At 31.9% G+C, this 22,103-nt stretch overlaps 7 protein-coding genes and 6 pseudogenes across 13 annotated transcripts, besides 10 other annotated features; 5 read left to right on the top strand and 8 right to left on the bottom strand.

The window, feature by feature from the left end:
* Positions 1-10,042: part of a mobile genetic element that runs on past the window's edge.
* On the bottom strand, positions 510-886 carry TVAGG3_0284290 (annotated as a pseudogene). Its single transcript has one exon. A coding segment is annotated over exon 1 (377 nt).
* TVAGG3_0284280 (uncharacterized protein) lies at positions 1,015-1,470 on the top strand (the record flags this gene model as incomplete). The annotated part of the gene is made up of 1 exon (XM_051228929.1): positions 1,015-1,470. One exon carries the CDS (start codon positions 1,015-1,017, stop codon positions 1,468-1,470), a length of 456 nt encoding a protein of 151 aa, XP_051098659.1.
* On the top strand, positions 1,592-2,256 carry TVAGG3_0284270 (annotated as a pseudogene). The gene has a single exon. A coding segment is annotated over exon 1 (665 nt).
* Positions 2,975-3,666, top strand: TVAGG3_0284260 (annotated as a pseudogene). Its single transcript has one exon. A coding segment is annotated over exon 1 (692 nt).
* On the bottom strand, positions 3,697-4,560 carry TVAGG3_0284250 (annotated as a pseudogene). The gene has a single exon. A coding segment is annotated over exon 1 (864 nt).
* Positions 4,596-5,011, top strand: TVAGG3_0284240 (annotated as a pseudogene). Its single transcript has one exon. A coding segment is annotated over exon 1 (416 nt).
* Positions 5,058-5,447, bottom strand: TVAGG3_0284230 (protein of unknown function, DUF4108 family; the record flags this gene model as incomplete). The annotated part of the gene is made up of 1 exon (XM_051228928.1): positions 5,058-5,447. One exon carries the CDS (start codon positions 5,445-5,447, stop codon positions 5,058-5,060), a length of 390 nt encoding a protein of 129 aa, XP_051098658.1.
* Positions 5,512-6,747, bottom strand: TVAGG3_0284220 (annotated as a pseudogene). Its single transcript has one exon. A coding segment is annotated over exon 1 (1,236 nt).
* An 8-nt stretch (positions 10,043-10,050) lies between the features above and the next one.
* Positions 10,051-10,475: a mobile genetic element.
* On the bottom strand, positions 10,129-10,475 carry TVAGG3_0284200 (protein of unknown function, DUF4106 family; the record flags this gene model as incomplete). The annotated part of the gene is made up of 1 exon (XM_051228927.1): positions 10,129-10,475. A coding segment is annotated over one exon (347 nt), but the record flags the coding sequence as incomplete, so codon positions are not given.
* Positions 10,476-10,560: 85 nt separating this feature from the next.
* Positions 10,561-10,597: a mobile genetic element.
* Positions 10,561-10,597: a terminal%2Cinverted (terminal inverted repeat of Banshee-A3 transposon ID:TVAGG3_0284180).
* Positions 10,598-11,771: 1,174 nt separating this feature from the next.
* Positions 11,772-11,809: a mobile genetic element.
* Positions 11,772-11,809: a terminal%2Cinverted (terminal inverted repeat of Banshee-A3 transposon ID:TVAGG3_0284170).
* Positions 11,810-12,487: 678 nt separating this feature from the next.
* TVAGG3_0284160 (protein of unknown function, DUF4106 family) lies at positions 12,488-13,828 on the bottom strand (the record flags this gene model as incomplete). Its single annotated transcript, XM_001323642.1, has 1 exon — positions 12,488-13,828. One exon carries the CDS (start codon positions 13,826-13,828, stop codon positions 12,488-12,490), a length of 1,341 nt encoding a protein of 446 aa, XP_001323677.1.
* Positions 13,829-14,579: 751 nt separating this feature from the next.
* Positions 14,580-14,616: a mobile genetic element.
* Positions 14,580-14,616: a terminal%2Cinverted (terminal inverted repeat of Banshee-A3 transposon ID:TVAGG3_0284150).
* Positions 14,617-14,865: 249 nt separating this feature from the next.
* Positions 14,866-18,385: a mobile genetic element.
* Positions 17,158-17,666, bottom strand: TVAGG3_0284140 (MULE transposase domain-containing protein; the record flags this gene model as incomplete). Its single annotated transcript, XM_001323643.2, has 1 exon — positions 17,158-17,666. A coding segment is annotated over one exon (509 nt), but the record flags the coding sequence as incomplete, so codon positions are not given.
* Positions 18,363-18,385: a terminal%2Cinverted (terminal inverted repeat of MuDR-6/TvMULE4 transposon ID:TVAGG3_0284130).
* Positions 18,386-19,841: 1,456 nt separating this feature from the next.
* Positions 19,842-20,515, bottom strand: TVAGG3_0284120 (HMG-box family; the record flags this gene model as incomplete). The annotated part of the gene is made up of 1 exon (XM_001323644.1): positions 19,899-20,312. One exon carries the CDS (start codon positions 20,310-20,312, stop codon positions 19,899-19,901), a length of 414 nt encoding a protein of 137 aa, XP_001323679.1.
* Positions 20,516-20,585: 70 nt separating this feature from the next.
* TVAGG3_0284110 (GTPase protein) lies at positions 20,586-21,959 on the top strand (the record flags this gene model as incomplete). Its single annotated transcript, XM_001323645.1, has 1 exon — positions 21,421-21,909. The coding sequence occupies one exon, from the start codon at positions 21,421-21,423 to the stop codon at positions 21,907-21,909; it is 489 nt and encodes a 162-aa protein (XP_001323680.1).
* Positions 21,960-22,103: the final 144 nt, after the last annotated feature.

The following is a 22,103-nucleotide window of genomic DNA, read 5'->3' as shown; positions in this document are numbered from 1 at the left end:
CCTCCAAGAGATACAGAGTTTTTATTTTGGGAAGTAGACAAACGTTTGGGCACAATTCTTCGGTTACTAAACCAGAACGAACCATTACCACCAGATGGTTCCATTTAAATTTATACTTCCACCAGCAGATTTGATGGTTTATAGAAACGTGTTTTGACCCTCAAAATGTTATGTGTCATGCAAGTTTCAGTTCAAGCAACAATAGTTTTCTATGTATTGGTAAGGACTTTATGACTTTGCTTCTAAATTCTACGAACCACCTAGTAACAGTTTCTCTGACTTTCAAGTTTGGTTCACAACAAATGGTGTGCAACAATATTATTCCATTGTACTATTACTTTTATCTCGAATTGTCTTTCATATATAACTACGGAAAATTGCTGAAAAAGTATTGAATGTGAAGATATTAGAAAATAACATTTTTTCTAAACATCGTAGAAAACTCATGAAAACAATTTATTTTTGACACTTTCACAAAAAACATAAAAAAGTGAGTTAAAATGAGATGTTTACTGAACTGGCTGAATGTCGCCTTCACAGGTTATGTAGAACGGCTGACCAGAGAAGTGGAACAGTGCTCTGAGAATTCGTATAATTCGTGGAATTGGACTCTCTCTGTTTGGAAGTTGTATCCATGGGCGCTTTGCAAAGAACTTGAGAAGAGTTCTTTCTTCTTCATCTCCTTATGTCGTCGAAAGGAGGTGCCTTCTGGTACCTCAATTGGAATTCCAGTCGAAATCTCGAGATTCAAGGCAGCCCTTCCCGTTATCCAACCGTTAACAAGCTTGCCTTTTACATTCTGCCTGAGGAAGTCTTTAACAAGCTCGTTAATTTCAATTAGGTAAATTGCCTCGTCAAGTCTTTCTTGCGTTCCAAGTTCTTCCATCCGACAGGAAAATATTTCCCGACAAAGGGAAAAATTTTTCCCGACAACAGGAAGAACTCTTCCAGTTGTCCGTCCGTAAACCATTCAAATTTTCGAAAATTGAGAACTTTTTGGTCGAACTTCAGAAAATGTTTTTCCTTCCGACAGAAAAAGTTTTTCCTTCCGACAGAAAAAGTTCTTCCATCCGACAGGAAAAATTTTTCCTTCCGACAGGACACAAACGGATGACTGACGTTCCTCTTCCTGAATGCCTTCCAAAGCCAGAAGAACCGAAAGCTGCAGAACCACAACAGTCTCCTCAGCAACCTCAGTTCCAGCAAGTACCTCCGAATTACTACCAATTTCCACCTCAAGGTTACTACCCACCACAAGGCTTCCGAACTACCCTCCTCAGCCTATGCCTTACTTCCCCAACCCTTGGTTGTTCCAGCAAGCTCCACCCCAGCAATTCCAATTCCAATCTCAATCGAAGAGAGACCAAGACTTCGAAGAGGTCTGAACCGCTTACGCAAAGAGTATCTACAGCTCCAATTGAGAGAAAGTTGTTCCCGGACCAAAAAATAATGTTTAGGGTAGATGGTTAGATCTAACCTCATTTCTACCCCCATTTCTACCTTCATGAATTTTCACGAATTTCCTTAAGACAGAAAAAATAAAGTTAGTTTTATTTTTATTTATTTTTTTATTTTGTATGTAATAACAGAAATGTCAGTCGAAGCAAAAACATTCACGAACAAATCTAATGGCGAAACATTCACAAAAGGCACTTATAACGGTATTGAAGTCTTACGTAGAGACAAGGATGGTTACATTAATGCAACAAAGATGGCAAGAGAAGCGGGAAGGTTAAACCATTTAAACAGATTTCTCAATATGCTAAAATGCAGGAAATTCTTGAGTTTTGGATGAAAGAATACGGTCGAGCCAAAAGTGGCTCAACCTCAAAACAAGCATTTTATGAGCTTACTAAGGGTGTTATAAATGAATTCACAGGTATTTACATACATCCTGACCTCGTTCATTTTGTTTGCTGAATGGTGCTCTGTAAAGTATGCATTTTATGTCAAAGATATTATGGACTCCATAGACAAGAAAGTTCATGAGAAATTAGATGAAGAAGAACTTGAAGATACAGTAGAGAATGCTAAACCTTTGTTCGAACAAGAAGTTAGAAAAATGTGCGAAAAACAATTAGAACATGAACGTGAGATATGTTATGTTATAGAGATTCTCCATACGAACTAGACCAATGGGAACAAGAAGATTTAAAGAGAGAATTTAGAGAATATGAACTCGCTAAGATAGCATTAGAAGCTGCAGAAAAGAAGTTAAAAGTTTGGGGTCGTTTTGTACAAAAATATTGTGAGTAAATGAACTCATTATTTTTATTGAATTCAGCAAAAATAATGTTTAGGGTAGATGGTTAGATCTAACCCGATTTCTACCCTCATGAATTTTGTATAAAAAGCAACCGCCGGAATTCGGACTGTTGCTATATTCTTCACAAAATGCCTTATAATACTCTTCCCAGGACTTATTTTCCAACAACTTTCTAAAGTCTTTCCTAAACTGACTGACTGACTGACGGCACAAAGTGGCTTAACGAAAACATTAATATATAAAATTCATGAAAATTCATGAGGGTAGAAATCGGGTTAGAAATCGGGTTAGATCTAACCATCTACCCTAAAATATATTTTTGGTGTAAATTTCATTAACTGACTGACTGACTGACGGCACAAAGTGGCTTAACGAAAACATTAATATATAAAATTCATGAAAATTCAAGACCTTTGGGTCTCGCCGCTTAGCGGCTGAGGGTAGAAATGAGGTTAGATATCGGGTTAGATCTAACCATCTACCTTAAAATATATTTTTGCTGAATTCAGCACAAAAATAATGAATTTCATTAGTTAGAAAAATAACGCTAATTTTTTTCTAAGAAAAATTTTTATTTTGTATGTAAAGACAGTAATGTCAACATCAGAGAACACAACAACAGTTATAGTCCATGAAGCTATAAATGAAGAATACGAGTACATACAGTATAACAAACAGTTACGTCTCATTCGTTCGGTCAAAGACGATATGTACCAAATGCAAAGTATTTTGAATGCTCTTCGTTCTACAAAGCAAGCATATCATTGGTTTGAAAACCAACAGACAAAAGAACTTTTAGAAGAATTTCCTCATATGATTGCTTCCCTCGGAAAACCGAGAGAAGAGATTCCGTACGAAAATCGCAAGAATTTGGCTCCTGGTTTGAAAGGTTATTATGTTCATAGACTTTTAGTAAATGCTGTAGCAATGTGGGCTTCACCTCGTTATGCTTGTTATATTTTCATGATGTTAGATGAACTATATAAAGCAGAACGTGGAGAGATGGAAAACAAGCTTGAAGCAAAAGACAAAAGCATTCAGAAAAGAATACCACGTTCGGTACCAAAGGTAAGGAAAAGAGTTATAAGTATATGATTTACACTGAAGAGTTGGAGAAAGAAGAAGACAGAGATATGGTTATGTTGCATTTAGTCAGAAGAAACAACAAAAGCTTTTACGACCTTGCTAAGATTTACAAATCTGACAGAAATTGGTTCTATCGCGAAAACTTACCGATTTCAATGACCCCAAATGAAGATGTGAAACAAATAGTTCAAGATACGTTACCTCAAACACACTATGATATTAAAGGTTGTACAATACTTACATTCAAAGAAGACTTAACATTACTGAAGGAAAAAATAACAGAGTATTTTGACAACTTCAAACAAGTAGAGTAAATGAACTCTTTATTTTTCAAGCTTGACCATTTACACAATTTGAACTTTGTTTGCGTAGATATGAATTCTGAAAGAAGTATGAGGGTCTTGTATGACTTTGTACTTCTCCCATAGTTCATGTCTGTCAAACTTACCTGCCATGGACTCTTTCATAAGTTCCATGAAATCGTCTTCGGACAATCCGGGGAAAAGTACAATGTCAGTAAGTATTCTCTTTACATCCTTACTTAAACTCTTTGCTGTCTGTACACAAATGACAACAGAGATGTTAAAGTGTCTGAGCTTCTTAAGAATTCGACACATATCTTGTTCTCTATTCTTTAACAAAGGATGAGAGGCGAAGTCATCTAAGATAAGAAGACATCTATGAGGGTACGTTTTCCAATCGTAAGATTGCAATTTCTTCGAAATGTATTCTATCTCTTTCTGTTTGTTTCTGAAGTGTTTCTTCTCTAATATTCTCTGCATTTCCTCATTAGGGTCTTTGAACTTAGAATTTATATACTCATTTATAGCATTATACTTCAAAACTCTTCTTTGGTACTTCTTTATCCAATCTAACAACTCAGTATCCTTTATACATACTAACTTAGACTTCTTTATAATATCTTTGAACGAATTGACGGTTTGGTCAAATTGACCAGAAGTCGAACAAATAACAACTAACTCATAGAATGGGTTTCTTCTCATCTAGTTCTTGTTGTGTGCAGCCATTTTAAGATAAGTGAAAGTCTTACCCGACCCAGGTGGTGCAATTAGACCTGTTATACCATTCTGAGCAAATAAGAACTTTTCATGTATAGGCTTTATCTGAGCATTTTCTAACTTCCTCTTGTTCTTGTTTAAAACATTCTCAAATTTCTTGTCAATGTCAGCAAACTTTTTTTCTAACATATTTTTAGAAAATTAAAATTTTTATCTTTTAGAAAATGTCTAGCGATTTCGCTATCTATATTCGAGACAAACTTTTTGACAGCAAAACATCTGTCGACCATAAAATCTTACATAGTGTAAACAAGAAAGGTGAATTTGTTCTAAAGTTCTGTTTCTGGGAATATGACAAGAACCATAAAACATTACAAAGAGCAGTCTTAAAATTTGTCAATGACAGACTTGTTGACAGAGATGACGCCGATTGGAAAGATGAAGTCAACATAAGTTCTTAGAATGCAAAGAAGACACATGCGCTGTTCTTGAAGATGAAATAGAAAACAGAATAGATGAGCTATTAAAGGACAAAGAACTTTTCATAGATATGGTTCTGAGAAATTTGACATAACTCCACCAGAGAAGAAGAAAGAAAAGAAAGAGAAAAAAAGTAGAAGAGAAGAAAGAACCAGAGCCAGTTCCACCGAAGAAGAAATTTGACATGTAAAAATAAAATTTTATTTTTAGAACATTTCTGGGTCAATGTCAATGTTCTCTTCCTCTTTAGGAGTAAACACTGGCTTAGACTCTAAAATCTTTTTACCCAATTTACCTTGAACTTCTACAACTTTAGACTCATAATATTCATAGTCGTCTGTCTTCTTTGGTTCATAAGGTATAACAAGTTTGTATGCTTTGCCTTCTTTAAGGTTTGAGAACCTTCTGTCAAAACTTTCTTTGACTGTTAACAAACCTTCTATGTCTAAGTCTTCAAATTTCGCACCATTTTTAGTCACAATAGCAAACTTAACTGGTTCGATGTTCCAAACTTTGCTGAATGAAGACTTTTCAAAATGGTAGAAGTAAACATTCAAATATGTGAATGGAGCTAACTTATCTTTGACTTCTGTCATGTATTTATTTACTGAGATGAATTTTGCCATCTTTTTCTATCGGATAAAAATTTTTTTTTAAAATTTACTCAGAAAAAATTTTCTTTGTATATACACCATTCTGAACATCTAAAAGACTTTTGACATTTGCCAAGAATGTACGTTTAGAAGCTGCCATATAACCATATTCTTGACAATATTGTTTATACGAATCGTACAATGACCTTTCATCTAATGACACAAAGTCAGTTTCATCTACGAACAGTTCATAAACACTCTTGTTTGCTTCTAACAATGTTTGTCTCTCTTCGGTATGTGGAATTTGTCTTGGATTGAACTTAGAAATATCTAATGTCATGAAATATGAGAACAAGTGGTTGTAAAAGTCAGATGTCAAACATTCTGACAAAGCGTCAAAAATATTCTGTATCTTGCATATGAGCTTCTGACGTTCTGACAACTACATATCTTCTGTCAGAACTTTCTAACCTCATCGGAACAGCATTGTTTGAAACCATAATGAAGTTTGCAACATTTTCACAAACTCTTTGGTCTTTATACTTTCTTTCAACAACTCCAACTTTGTCTGTTATAAGACTCTTCAAAGCATCTGAGTTCAAAACTTTTGTTGTATCTATACTTTGAAGTTCATTGCAAACTATAAGTTTCATATTCTCTATTGAGGAGTTAAACTTGCCACAGATGTTTTCTAAGTTTGTCATATTAGGGTTCGAATAACCTTCTAACAGTTTGCATAAGATATCTGTAAAGAATGTGTTCTTACCAGTTCCTTGTTTTCCAATTATAATGAGAGCAGTTTCATTTTAGCACTTGGATGTTGTAAGATGTTTGCAAACCAACATAAGATATACTCATAAACCTTTTCGTTTCCATTGCATATAATTTCTTTGACATGGTCTAACCAAGCTTCTATAATACTGTGTTTCCATTCTACTTGTTCGTATTTATATCCAGTGAAGATAGAATAGAAGTTTGGAGAAGGTGTATAGAACTTTATACCTCGAACTGAAAAATCTTCTAACTTTGACAATAAGATATTCCAAGCATCTAACATCTTCATTCCAACTTGTACAACTTTTATTTTCTTAAGTTTCTGTCTACATTCTTGTTCAGACACTATTGTTGCTCTTGGTTTGTTAAAGACAACATCCCATTCTTTCATGACATAACATTCTGGGGCAGAGTCAACATAAATGACTAAACGTTTCAAATTCTCGACTGCTTTGTTATAGTCTCTAAATGGACACATATTTCTGAATGCTTGGAAGTCATAAAAATCTGAAACATCTATTCTGTACATTTTTATAAAAATAAAAAAAATATTATTTTATTCTTGACTTTGTTGTTCCATTTGTTGCATTTGTTGTTCTTGAGCTATTTGTTGTTGAAGTTGTTCTTGTAATACAATACTTTCACCAGTTGCATCTTCCAATTCGAAACTTTCTGCCGTCATTGACAAATACATAGGACATAAAAGTTTTACAGGAACAAAGTTTGCGTCAACTAATGTCAACGTTATACCTGCCAAAGTGTTTGAGTTCACTAAGGTTGAAAATTCTGCATTCGAATGAACAATAGGCAAACCAGCAGAGAAAGTATTGTTTATACGCATAAGTATCTTTTTGGTCATAATAGTTTCTGTCGACATTCGAATAACACTTTGAACCTAAGTTTGAAACAATATATAAGATTGGTGTGTTAATGTCAATGGAATAGACATTCCTTGTATGACACCTTTTCCTGTTATAGGAAAACTGTTGGTAGTAAAAACCAGAAATAAGTTTTTGTATTATAGCTCATATCGTTTATAGTAAACTCAGTCGGACATCCAAACATAATGAAACCTGCTCTAGTTGCAGCACATGTTACACCCGTACTTAAAGTATTAAATAAGTCAACAAAAACCTGTTGGTGGTATATCTGAGTAAGTATCTTCAAAGGAGTATTTTTTATCATTCACAACAATAAAGTCTTCTGGTGTCAAAAGAGCAAAACAGGCTTTAGTCGTCATTGTTGTTTAAGGTTAGTTTACAATATCGTCCTTGAGGACTTTGTAAGTTTGTTGTTATAGAATTATATGACTCAGGGTTTTTAGTCGTAATAGTAAAACCATTATGTCTTCTGCCATTTACTTAGCAAATAAATTTTAATGAAATGTTGTGGTCGTCAAATATTTTTATAACGTCTGGGAAACTATATTTTAAGTTCAACGTTTCACCTCCTTCATAACGTATATCTTGTCAATGACATTATATGAAACACCACAGCAACTAATGTCGGGTTCTATTTTCTTTGATGTTTATATCGTCTGCCTCTGTCAAAAGTTTCAATAGTTCTTTCAAAACTTCATGAGGTGCAATGACATATGAGTTCACTTTTACAGGGTTTGTGTTCAACCAAGTTTAACATTATACTTAAAGCTTGACAAATCTTCTCCTGATTTGAAGTTTGTCTTTCAGTTGTTGGTAGTCGTTTCGAATATCTGCAACAGAACTTAAGTCTCTGTTAACTTCAGGATATGTTGGTTCTTTTACAGGAACAATTGTTATACCATCTTCGTCTTCGTATGGTTTCCACTTTCAACATCTCTGTCTTTGACATTGACAATAACACTTTGACTGTTTGTTTGAGTTGGTGAATTTAAACTTCACATCTGCCACCCCATTAAACCTTTTGAAACACTTACGCTTCTATTTTCGGAAATGACATTTTACTTAGAATAAAAAGATGGACGTATTCGGATATCTTATTGAATTGAAGCAGAACAAAGTTTATACTCACAAACAATAAAATACATTGACAGAATAGTTCTTTACACAAACAATGGAAAATGTTATAGAATAGCAGTCTTTGCTGAACCTAAATATTTCATAAAGCAAAGAAGTTGGTATAACTGAAATGTGAAAGTTCTTTGAAGCAGACAAAAATATAACTTCAAAACTTACAAGATATTACTAAAGGAAAGTTTATCTTACAATATTATGTCAAAACTGGCGTACTGTCAATATTTGACGGAGGAAGAAGTCAGTTCAAGAACAACTTACTGACCTGCTGCCAAAATCTGCTCGATGGAAGCTGTCGTTATGCCAATCTGAGGAGCCCCAGCAGGTTTCATCGAACGAATCTTCAAAAGAGCATCTTCCGTGAAAAGTGCTATTGGTTTTGTAAACTTCTTTGCTCTCAATTCATCTGGACCGTCTCTGTCACCATATTTTGTTACAGTACCAACAGTTGAAATACCACCCATAAAGTCTTCTGAGTCAGCAAATGGAATGCCAAGCCAAAAGTTTGAACGGTCTCCATTTGTATATTGAGTTTTTTGACCTCCTGTATGAGTCCATACTTCACATATGGCATAATAGAACTTTGCATTTCAGGGTTAATGGTTGTTGTGAAGTTGTTGTTAAAGTTCATAGCATCTAATGTCAAGTTGTATGACCTCATATCCTCAACTGTAGAATATTCTTCTCTTGGATAATATTTGCCATCTATGTTTATATGATATTTAATACCGGGTTGTAGAAACAAGAATAGTCATTTATAGTTCGTCTGAACAGTACAAACATAGTATCTGCATGTTTCATTGCAGTTGTTAAAGCAATATCTGTTCTTGCACCTGCGGCTCCTGGATTTTGGTTTCCAACTTCACCTGCAAAGTCTTTGACAGATATTTGGTGTATAGGGAACATAAGTGGAACTGCAAATATATTTGGCAGCTAAAGCATTTGAAATATCTGGGTCCAACTATAGACTGCAAGTCTGCTTTCTATTCTCTTGCATTCAAACTGTTCGCATGTAAACTTAATAGGAACCCAAGCAGTATTGTTGTCTGCTGTCCTGAGATAGTTTACTTCAGTGTTGAGGTTTGAGAAACCAAAGTCTAAGTCAAACTTCTCTTTGCACCATTTTCCAAATGGTATGCTGGCAGCTCCACCAGCTGTATCTGTAAGAGTGAATGGGTCTTGTGTTGGTGCAATGACTAAGTTATTTTTGCTTGGAGTAAGTTCGATAGAAATTTTTCCTGCCCAGTTTGGCAAGTATCTTAAAAACTTGAAGATGAGGAAAGATGACAAAGGAACTCTAAGTTTCAGTTTTACTTTAGTGGCAGCAGTTCCATCTGAACCAGAAAGGTTAACATAAACTCCTGGAACGTTAGGGTCAAGTCTTCTTATTTTCTCAATAGTTGCATACTGGTCTGTTTGTTCTCTAGCTTTTGGTTGTACTGAGTTTCTCAAAGCGAACCATTCATAGTTTGCCCATGTTACTGTTTGAACTAAGTCAGAGTTAGAATATATCTTATATCCCATGAAAACTTCTGGAGCATATTGGTATCCGACATAGAAAATTCCATTGCAACCTTTCTTGTCAGACAACTTGGCAGAAGGTTTTATTTCAATGTCTTGTTCCACGTATAAGAATGAGTTGTCAATAGAAATAATATGAAACCTGTCGCAAGCAATATCTATTGTTGTTGAAGAACCTTCTCCAAACTCACCTACGTTTCCATAAGAAACAGCAGTTGTATATTCGTAAGTTCCAGGAACTATTTCTGACCTTCTAATGGCATTGTCGCATTCGTTATACCATTCGGAAACATTTCCGTTCATGGCATCCAAAACTGTTGGCGTTATATTCTGAGCGGCGTACATTTCATATGGGTAAAAATATAGAATAGTTGGATTTATATGTCATAATAGAACCCACTCGGACCAAGCTTACTTTCTTCCTGACTGAGTTTTTAACTGAATCTTTAACTCTTCTTTTTCCTTCATTGCCACTACTTTCACTAGATGAAGTTACTTCTTCACTACTTTCACTTTGTTCTACTCTTCTCTTCTTCTTTGGTGTCGCTTTTGGTAACTTGCCCTCTGCTTCAAGTTGTAGCATCTTTGCCTCATGTTCACCTAGTATGTTGTAAATTTCCCATGTCCTTTTTGCCTTTGGGCTCTGGTCGCCCATCTCAGGTAACCTATATCCTAGAAAGATTTTGTCATAGTTTGTATTTGAGTCTTCGCGTATTGTTTGCATGGAAAAAACCAGAATTTTCGAAAAAGTGACACCAACTATTAAAGTTATTTTATTACTAGATTTATTTACAAATTATAAGATAATGTAATAAACAGAAATTCATCAAAAGTGACAGCTCTCAATTTTTTGACATTTGTAAATTCTAAATTGAATGAGAAAAATGAAATAATACTAAGCATAATACAATATTCTAGATTTAATTATAATTAGGAAAAAGTTAGTTTTGAGAGTACTTTTCATAGGCATATAGAATGAAATCTTCTGAAAAATAATATCACATAAACTCATATTATTTTCTAATATATAACTATTTTATATAAAAATCAAATTCAATGGTCTTAAAAGCGAAGGATAAACCTCAAAATTTACGAATATAATGAGTGGGAATATAATGCTTATCTATCATAAAACCATATGAAATATCAATTTTTGCTTTACGCCTAATTTTTGACGACAATTAGCAAAAAATGTTAAATGTTAACACTCAGTCCATTTGAATATGAAAAATAAAATTGACTTTGATTAAATGTTTTTATTTATCATGCAATTCTTCTTGCGACCAAAGATTTGAATAAAAGTTCAAAAAATAAGATAGCTTAAAAAATAATATACGGTAGTGTTTACTAATAGATGAATAGTATATAAATTCTATTAAAATGGATTTGATCCAAAAATATATAAAATTTGATCATAAAAGTAATCGTTTTAAATTACTTCTTCATTTAAAATATAACAATTATTTTTGGTTTTATATTTTTTTGGATCAAATCCATTTTAATAGAATTTATATACTATTCATCTATTAGTAAACACTACCGTATATTATTTTTAAGCTATCTTATTTTTTGAAATTTTATTCAAATCTTTGGTCGCAAGAAGAATTGCATGATAAATAAAAACATTTAATCAAAGTCAATTTTATTTTTCATATTCAAATGGACTGAGTGTTAACATTTAACATTTTTTGCTAATTGTCGTCAAAAATTAGGCGTAAAGCAAAAATTGATATTTCATATGGTTTTATGATAGATAAGCATTATATTCCCACTCATTATATTCGTAAATTTTGAGGTTTATCCTTCGCTTTTAAGATCATTGAATTTGATTTTTATATAAAATAGTTATATATTAGAAAATAATATGAGTTTATGTGATATTATTTTTCAGAAGATTTTGTGTTCTTCTTCAAAATTTTATTTTATATTAAAAAGAATCTTTACAAAATATACATTTACTTTAATAAATATTTAAAAACGTGCTCTATCAAAAGTTCCAAAAATTCAATATTTTAGCTTTTCTGAAGTGTCACTTTTGATGAATTTCTGTTTACAACAATAATATCATTAACCGAATATATTTTTAATATAAATAAAAAACTTTTTTTATACAAAAAATTACAATCAATCGATAAATATTATAAAACATTTATTCCAAAAAGATTAAGTAATAGGTGGGATCCTGCATATAATATAATTTTATGTCATAAAGCTTACAAATTTTAGATGGACCACAGTGAGAATGTGAGTGGTTAATTTAAAGGTGGTCTGATAAAGATATCGAAGCTTACTCAACACAGCATGAAGCAGTTTCTAATACACAATCTTACTAGTGGTGTTTCGGTCGCCAGCGCTCTCATAGGGGTGCTGATTTCAAAAACCACTACTTCAAATTATTCAACAATACTCAACACACCATGAAGCAGTTTCTAATAAATATATACATATATAAATATATACATATATAAATATACATATATATATAAATATATAAATAACAAAATACAATCAAAAAATAGTGTTTGGAAATTTAAGGTTAAGTGTCACTTTTTCGTAAATTCTACCACACTCGTCGCCCATCTCAGGTAACCTATATCCTAGAAAGATTTTGTCATAGTTTGTATTTGAGTCTTCGCGTATTGTTTGCATGACTCTTTCCTGAGTTTCCGGTTCAAGCTCTTCAAACGGAGCTTGTCCATATGGAATAAGCTCGTTTCCAAATATATGTTTTTGTAGTCATTCTGGTTTTCTTTCCATGTAACCAATAATATCTTTTGTGAATGGGAAAGCTTTTCCCCAACGTTTCAGTCTTGCGTCATTTATTTCTGTAGTTGGTTTTATTTTGTCAAGGAACATGTTTTTCAATACTAACATTTCATTTGGTACTGTCCATTTGAGTTTTCTTAAATATTCATCCCTTCTCGGTTCATTGTCTGCAAAGTAAGTTTTTATGACATTTTGCAAACTTTCGTTTGCAAGGTCATGTACAATAGGTTCTCTTCCTTCTCTCTCCCTAACTTTCTTTCTAAACTCTTCACCAAATATACCATCTCTATGGTTCTGTGTAGTTCTTTGAGATAAATGTTCTAGAACGTCAGGTGTTATATTTCCCTCAGCCATGTTCATTTCATACTGGTCCAAAATATCTGCATCTTTCATATCTTTCAATGGCATTAAAGCCGCGCTGAAAATACCCGTTATATCTGGTTCACCATTCACTTCCATTGCGTCTACAACTTCTTGGAATTGAGGTTGTAAGTTTATGAACCACCTATCCGGATTAGCTTTATGACCCCATTTCATTGTAGTTCCATAGTCTGCAGAAACAAAAGTAGGTTTGTTTCCATATTGGTTAGGTTCTGAATGAACTTTAAACAATGTTTCATTTCTATATGTTTTGTTGAAATTTAACCTTTTATTTTCACCGAGTTCAGCCAAAGATTGAACGTTATATGGTCGTAAGTAAAAAGGATTATTGTATTTGCGTACATTTTCTTTCAGTACTTCCATTCTATGCTGAATATTTTCATCTGATGTTGGAGTCTTTTGTATGTCGGTGAACATTTTTCGATATCCTTCTACTATGTCAGCCGAATTTTTCTTAGACTCTTGGAAAGATTCCATATTCTCCTCATACTCTTGTTCAGGGTCAAGATTTTTCGGCTGTTCCAAATCTTCATCTAGTTCTGTGAAGTTAGTTTCCAAAGGAGGGACTTGTTCGTTTCCTTCAGGCTCTTCTAGCTGTTGTTGCTGAACTATTTCTTCCATGTCTGGTTGTATCTGAACTTCTTCCTGTGGAGTTTCTTGTACCTCATCTGGTGGCATTTCATATATTCCGAGACCGTTTTTAACAAGTTCCCTATCTAAGTCATCTGGACTCATAAACCTTTCTTCTTTCGTTCCGTCTCTATTTTTTACGCGTTTCATGAAGAGAGTTGAATTATCATTTAGCTCTGACATCAAATATCTCGGAGTAAATTCATTCATGTCATTTGGATGATATGCTATTAAATCATATCCCTTAGCGAGCTTGTATTTTCCAGGTTTGAGATTATATCCCATTTGATGCTGAACCATAAAGCTAAATAGGTTCGGGTCAGTATTTCCTTCCTTGAACTTTCTAATAGCTTCTTTATATCTGTCACTAAAGTCAAGAGTATCTGGGTAACCATAATCTTCCTTAAGGGTTGTTTAAGAGTAAGCACTTTTGGCACCTACTCTAATTAAAATGAAGAAGTAATTGAAAACGATTACTTTTATGATCAAATTTTATATATTTTTGGATCAAATCCATTTTAATAGAATTTATATACTATTCATCTATTAGTAAACACTACCGTATATTATTTTTTAAGCTATCTTATTTTTTGAACTTTTATTCAAATCTTTGGTCGCAAGAAGAATTGCATGATAAATAAAAACATTTAATCAAAGTCAATTTTATTTTTCATATTCAAATGGACTGAGTGTTAACATTTAACATTTTTTGCTAATTGTCGTCAAAAATTAGGCGTAAAGCAAAAATTGATATTTCATATGGTTTTCTGATAGATAAGCATTATATTCCCACTCATTATATTCGTAAATTTTGAGGTTTATCCTTCGCTTTTAAGATCATTGAATTTGATTTTTATATAAAATAGTTATATATTAGAAAATAATATGAGTTTATGTGATATTATTTTTCAGAAGATTTCATTCTATATGCCTATGAAAAGTACTCTCAAAACTAACTTTTTCCTAATTATAATTAAATCTAGAATATTGTATTATGCTTAGTATTATTTCATTTTTCTCATTCAATTTAGAATTTACAAATGTCAAAAAATTGAGAGCTGTCACTTTTGATGAATTTCTGTTTATTACAAAACCATTTATCCTTAATATTTGTTATAAATTCAATATCCGGAATTAATTCCCAAATTTTTGAATTTTCGATTAATTTACCATCAAATGCAAAAGCAATAGGTTTAATATTAAACTTACCTTTATAAAATAAACTTTGTACGCAATCATCAAAATAAACGTCTACTTGTTTAACCTGGGTGAGAATTGGTGAAAGTTTATCCATTAATTGATTCACAGTCACGAATTTTGTTCCGTTCATTTCTTACGAGGGGGGCATAAACTTGCCCAGTGAGGTGAAGTGAAAAGTGACATGTTTACATGTCAGAAATGTAAAGTGTCAGATTTGAAACAAAGAATGGATTAATTTATTATTATATGATAGAGAGATTTGGTAAGTTACTATCAAATTTGTAAGTAAGGGAAAAAAAAGTAAGAAAGAAAAAAATTTTAAAAAATAAAAAGCCACTCGCTTCGCTCGCGGTTGACAAAAAGAACAAATTCGAAAAATAATTGTATGAAATTACGAAACTAAGCCACTCGCTTCGCTCGCGGCTTAAGAAAAGAACAGATTCGAAAAAAGATTGTATGAAATTACGAAACTAAGCCACTCGCTTCGCTCGCGGCTTAAGAAAAGAACAGATTCGAAAAAAGATTGTATGAAATTACGAAACTAAGCCACTCGCTTCGCTCGCGGCTTAAGAAAAGAACAGATTCGAAAAAAGATTGTATGAAATTACGAAACTAAGCCACTCGCTTCGCTCGCGGCTTAAGAAAAGAACAGATTCGAAAAAAGATTGTATGAAATTACGAAACTAAGCCACTCGCTTCGCTCGCGGCTTAAGAAAAGAACAGATTCGAAAAAAGATTGTATGAAATTACGAAACTAAGCCACTCGCTTCGCTCGCGGCTTAAGAAAAGAACAGATTCGAAAAAAGATTGTATGAAATTACGAAACTAAGCCACTCGCTTCGCTCGCGGCTTAAGAAAAGAACAGATTCGAAAAAAGATTGTATGAAATTACGAAACTAAGCCACTCGCTTCGCTCGCGGCTTAAGTAAACATCATATTTCAGATTATCGATACTAAATTTTTTTTTATTTTTTTGCATTTTTTTTAAAGCTTCTTAACTTAAATCATGGAATGTCTCAAAGACAAAAGTAGCATACAGCATGCAAAGCTAAAGAAAGATAATCATAATTAATACCTTAATTTTTAATATTACGCATTTTTAGGTGCAAAATTTAAAAACATTCTAATACAATAGAGCAGTTTCCAAAAGTAGCATACAGCATGTAAAGCTAAAGAAAGATAATCATAATTAATACCTTAATTTTTAATATTACGCATTTTTAGGTGCAAAATTTAAAAACATTCTAATACAATAGAGCAGTTTCCAAAAGTAGCATACAGCATGCAAAGCTAAAGAAAGATAATCATAATTAATACCTTTAAAGTTTAAAATCTTGATTTTTTTTAAAATCAAATATTTATAACTTTAATACATACAGCTTAAACCTTATACTTGTTTTCTCTTGTGAGAAAGCAATCTTACAAAGCTAACAATCCTAAAAAATAAAGAATTAAAATTTAATAATTTAATCTAAAATTAAAATCAAAATTAAATAAAATGAGTTCTTTGTAATAATACTTTCAAGGTAGGATATATTTTAGTGGGATCTATTGAGTCATCACTAACAGCATTGAGCAATCTATTGAGCATTGAAATACTCTCGATTTTTCTTTGTCTTTTTACATCAATTTCTGCGTTAGTTGCTTTTTCCATGATCCTAATGACACGGTCATCTGCTGGATTTTGATCAATTTTGAGTTTGATAACGAAAGATGGTATCACTTTTGTATAAATTTCTATAATAACATCATCAATTCTGAGATTTTTTCGATCAGGAAAATAGTCATGTTTGAGTGTTCTAAAATGAGCTTCGGCAATATTGTTAGTTGCGTCGCCTTCACGCCTGTCACTAGCAATCCATCTTGATATGTTGTAACGCCATTGTCTGTTAAAGTATTGAGATGCTGTTGGATCTGTGTCGAGCAACTCCAGAACTTGATCATAGGCAGCATTTGCTTCTTCCTCATGTTCTGCATCTAATTTGAAGACTAAATCCTTCATCAAATTATAGAATTGTTCAAATTTTTCTTGAGAAGAAAACTTATTTGATTTGCGAAGAATTGCACGAAGAACATGTACTCCGCACCAAAGTATTTGAGCTTGTGGAATGCTTTCTTCTATTGCTTGAGCTATCTGTGGAGCACAGTCCATGCTAATGTATTCTGGCTCAATTGTTACCCATCTGAGATAGGCGCACACGCAAACTTGAATGTTTTGATAAGTGTCTGGTTGACAAAAGAAATATAAAAAAGGGAAAATGTGAAAATCTTTGATTTTGCCAGTAAATGCATACAATGGAATGTTTGATCGCAACAATTTATAGGTGCTGTCTATATGAAATGTCTTGATACTATGCGCATAAGCTTTGCCTTCAAAAGGCGCGTAATAGAAACACATATTATTGTCTGAGACTTCAAATGCAATGAGATCATCTGGAGATTCTTCTTGTACTGTCTGAACAAAGATTTGCAATGACACAACATCGTCAGGAGAATATCTAGTTTGAAGAGCATGTATTCTCTCTGCAAATCGTTTGATTGCACGTGGTTTTTGAGCGTACATCTCTGGAATGGACGGACCTGTAAGAGGAATTTCAAGATCTTTGAATGCATTTAGCTGTGCTATCGCTCTTTGATTGTCATCTGTTTGGAAGTAATGTTCTAAATATTTGCGATAAAAGACAGACGAATATTGACTTTTGTCATTTGGGGCGGAATGATCATGTTCTTCAACTATTTTGATTAGTTTGTATTTATTTTGATCCAAGATTGCAACATTAAAATGTGCAGGACATTTTGGATATTTGCAGTGGAATGAAATCTGAGATCTTTCTTTCCTGACACGTTCACCATATCCATACTGTGCTTGTATTTCTTGTTTAACTCCAAATTTACAAAGATCCATAACAGTAAAGATAGTTTCTTCTTCTAATTCCATTTGAAATTGAAATGAAAATTAAAAATTCAGAAATTTGAATAGATTTGGTATGTAATTAAATGAGAATAGCAGTTTGTTCGTCATTGTATGAGGCAAGAGTATTATAGGAATATTATATGATGGATTTGAGTTGCATATAAAGAGTGCAAAAGGATAAAGAGAGAAATTTTGTTAGATTAAATTATTAAATTTTAATTCTTTATTTTTTAGGATTGTTAGCTTTGTAAGATTGCTTTCTCACAAGAGAAAACAAGTATAAGGTTTAAGCTGTATGTATTAAAGTTATAAATATTTGATTTTAAAAAAAATCAAGATTTTAAACTTTAAAGGTATTAATTATGATTATCTTTCTTTAGCTTTGCATGCTGTATGCTACTTTTGGAAACTGCTCTATTGTATTAGAATGTTTTTAAATTTTGCACCTAAAAATGCGTAATATTAAAAATTAAGGTATTAATTATGATTATCTTTCTTTAGCTTTGCATGCTGTATGCTACTTTTGGAAACTGCTCTATTGTATTAGAATGTTTTTAAATTTTGCACCTAAAAATGCGTAATATTAAAAATTAAGGTATTAATTATGATTATCTTTCTTTAGCTTTGCATGCTGTATGCTACTTTTGTCTTTGAGACATTCCATGATTTAAGTTAAGAAGCTTTAAAAAAAATGCAAAAAAAAATTGAATACTTTACTGGCTGGGCAAATTTGTCGCCGCCCCAACGTCTACTTGTTTAACCTGGGTGAGAATTGGTGAAAGTTTATCCATTAATTGATTCACAGTCACGAATTTTGTTCCGTTCATTTCTTACGAATTAAAAAAATAAATTATTCAAAAATGTAAGACATGAATTTTTAAAGTTTATTTTTTATTCATGAAAATAATTATTTCTAATTTCTTTTACTCTCTCGTACATACTAGATTTAAAGAATTCAGAACATTTCCCATAATCTCCTAAATGTTTTCTTATCCCTAACGTGTGCCAGTTATTATATGAAACTGAATAAACTTTATCTTTATCTTTACACCTTTCATCACTTCCAATATATTTATATCTCAGTTTTGATTTAGCATTTTCATATTCATTAGCGTTTAATAATTCACAGTCTTCCTTTTTAAATTGATGTTTAAGATATTCAGGATTTAATACTCTACGTTTATATGCTCCTAACTTAGTTCTAAAGGTTTTTCTACAAAATTTAGGAATTCCATCCTCTTTAATGTCATCAATGATTTCCATTTCATTATTTTCAATTTCTTCTTCTCGTTTATGAGGTCTTTGATTATGACTCCATTGATTCCATGAAATTAAATATTCTTTATCATTATATTTATACCTCATTAGCTTATTTTGGCTTTCATATTCATTTAATAATTCACAATCTTCATTTTTAAATTGAAGTTTAACCCATTCAGGATTTAAACAATGTTTAATTAATCGCGGAATATCTGACATCATCTATATATAGATTCTTTTATAAAAGATAAAAAAATAAATTATTTTAAAATTAATGTTAATTTTTTTAATGATTTATAAATAAATATATTTTAATGCATCGTCTATATATAGATGTAACAAAAAAAGTCACTAAACCCGTCGTATCCTACTACTTTGAATATTAGAGACGTATCGGAAAAAATCAAAAAGATAATGTAAGATATAGGGATGACAATATAAAGAAGCAAATATTCAGAAGAATAATCTTTTACGGATTGAAAATTAAATTATTGAAGCTATTTTGAAAAAGAAATACGTTATAGTCAAATATTTAAATATTAGAAGTGATAAATCAATGTCATGGTAATGAAATAAAATGATATTTATAACTTTTGAAAGGTGATTGAAAATTACAAATATTACAAATTTGGTCAACATAGAAATATCATGTATTTTACAACTTCAAATTTTCAGAGTGATTCAAATAATTCAAAATTTTGATAAAATTAATTTCAATCGGCAATTCAAATAATCGATCAAAATATAAGGGGAAAATGCTTAAAATATTAAAGAGATATGGTAATTAAGCGGTTCAATTGTTAATTATTTTCATATTCAAGGGAATTATTCAATTATTTGTGAAATATCTCAAAACAATTCAAAACTTTACATTGTTATCGATTTGAATGATTTATAATTCATTTCAATGATTTACAAAAAATAATCATCTGGTTTTCATTCCATTGAAAGCAAAAATATTTTATACAAACAAAGCAAAAACTTATATTAGAATATCTATACAACAGTATCCTTTGATATTTGCGATACAAGTTGACCAAAGTTTGATGATGATCTGATAAAAATTTTCGGAGGGTAAGGTAATTCTAAGGATTCCAATGGGGTGTATGTTTCTACTATTTGAAGTTTCGGGCGCTTTGGCTCAGGACTTCGGTAAAGTGGTGCTTTTTGAGAATCGAAATTGTCCGAATGTTGAGTTCTAATTGCCCTACTCCATTCTTCGAAGCGTTGCTTTTCTACTATATCAAGAGAACGCCACATTTTGGCCAATAATGATGTAATTGCTGTACCCTTCAAATGAGGATTTAACTTCATTGCGTTGCTTCTATTTTGGAAGCAAAAGATCTGAAACGGTGTAACAATTAATGGAGTAGTATTTGTCCTTTGAGATTCATAATCAGTGCTGTTCATTTGGATTGAAATCAACAAAAATTAATAATAAAAATTCAATATTTCCATTCAAAATTTTTTATGTATTGAATTTGAATAAAAATCTGTAATCATGTTTAAAATTAGGATACAAATGTGATATCAAAAGAAATTTTGAATTGTATTGTTTTTTTGAATAACAGTTTATGTCACTTTTTCAATACTAAGTTCTGAAATTATTCGAACAGTACTTTTCAATCAATTAGAACTGGTATTCATAAAAATTATGTTGTGCTTTCAAATATATGTTGATATCTTTATTGTATTTTAAATTTTTTCTTCGAATCTTACCGTCATTTAATAATTTTTTTTTATTGACATACTGATTTAAGATGTCTCAATATGCAATTATGTTACGTAAGGCTAATACATCAATGCTGAACTAATTAAACTCTTCTTTTATTGAATAACACTCTATTATGGACATCATTTGTTTAGCTGGATAGAGTTTTCAATGAATTCCTACATTATGGATTCTTTATAGATGTTGCGAATACACGCATGACTTTTGTTCAACTAAATTTGCTCTTACACTTTTCAAGTTACCATAAATCTTATCATCCTGATATAAAATTAGCACATAACATCTATTATATATTTTCATCCTATATAGAACGAAAATTTATTTAATTTCATTTAATTGTTGATATTAAAGCCGGACATCGGCGTTCAATAAATGAGCTATATAACCGTGTCTTTTCGTGATTCTAGGTGGTGTGGTTTTGTCAAGAATACAATAATTTTGATTTCAATACTTTTATCAAGCTGATCGCAAGCCAAAACTTTGAGGAAAGTTACAAGCATATATTTAATGATTTCTGATTCGCTAAAGTTCAAATTACATGTTTCGTAAAGGTGAAGTTAGAAATTTTGTCATTCTGATCCGAATTTTAATTTCAAAATTGTTCATTAGTTTCTGTTGTTCAAATCATATTTCTGAACATTAAAATTATCGGGATTTTTGAGTGCGAAATTTTATTTTCGGTAACATTCAAAATTATTTCCCTCCAAAATGGACCCAATCAAGAAGAAAGTGGTTATCTTAGGAGACAGTAGTGTGGGGAAAACAGCCTTTATTAATAGGTTTGTAATGGGTGTATTTACTGAAAACACAAGACCCACAATTTCTGCTGCATACAAATCTCGGTCAACAATTAGCAAAGGACTTGAATTAGAAATTCAATTTTGGGATACTGCTGGAGAAGAAAAGTATCGATCTCTTGCACCAATTTATGTTCAGGACGCTTTCATGGCAATTTTAATGTTCGACGTGACAAATAGAGAAAGTTATCAAAGCATTGAATTATGGTATGAATTATCACAGTCACGTGGAACAATCCCTGTTATCATTTTAGGTAATAAAAACGACTTAGATGATCGATTTACAAGTGTTTCTACTTTAGAGAACGAAATCAGTGAAAAGTACAATTCAGTATACCTAGATATTAGTGCGAAATTAGGTATGAATGTTGAACCTTCTTTTCAAGCAATTGTCGACGAAATAGAAAAATTACCAATAGAATCGAAAGATCCACGAACTATACGCGCTAAGAAAAAATCTGAAGAAGCGTGCTGCTAGTATTTCATAATTCATATATTATCAGATAACGTGGGTGATTTTTCACCCAGCCGTAAGGGGCTGAACTTTTGAGAGTTTTACATGGCATTTGCCGGTAAATGCCATGTAATTTATTCTCAATTATTTCCCAGGGGTTGCCGGTGCATTTACCCTAAAATATTTGAGATAACTTTACATGACATTTGCCGGCAAAT

The sequence above is a fragment of the Trichomonas vaginalis genome, chromosome V, assembly GCF_026262505.1.
Source record: "Trichomonas vaginalis G3 chromosome V, whole genome shotgun sequence".
Classification (NCBI taxonomy): Eukaryota; Parabasalia; order Trichomonadida; family Trichomonadidae; genus Trichomonas; species Trichomonas vaginalis.
The sequence above is the reverse complement of the archived record's forward strand: the minus strand, read 5'-3'. Positions and strand labels throughout refer to the sequence as shown.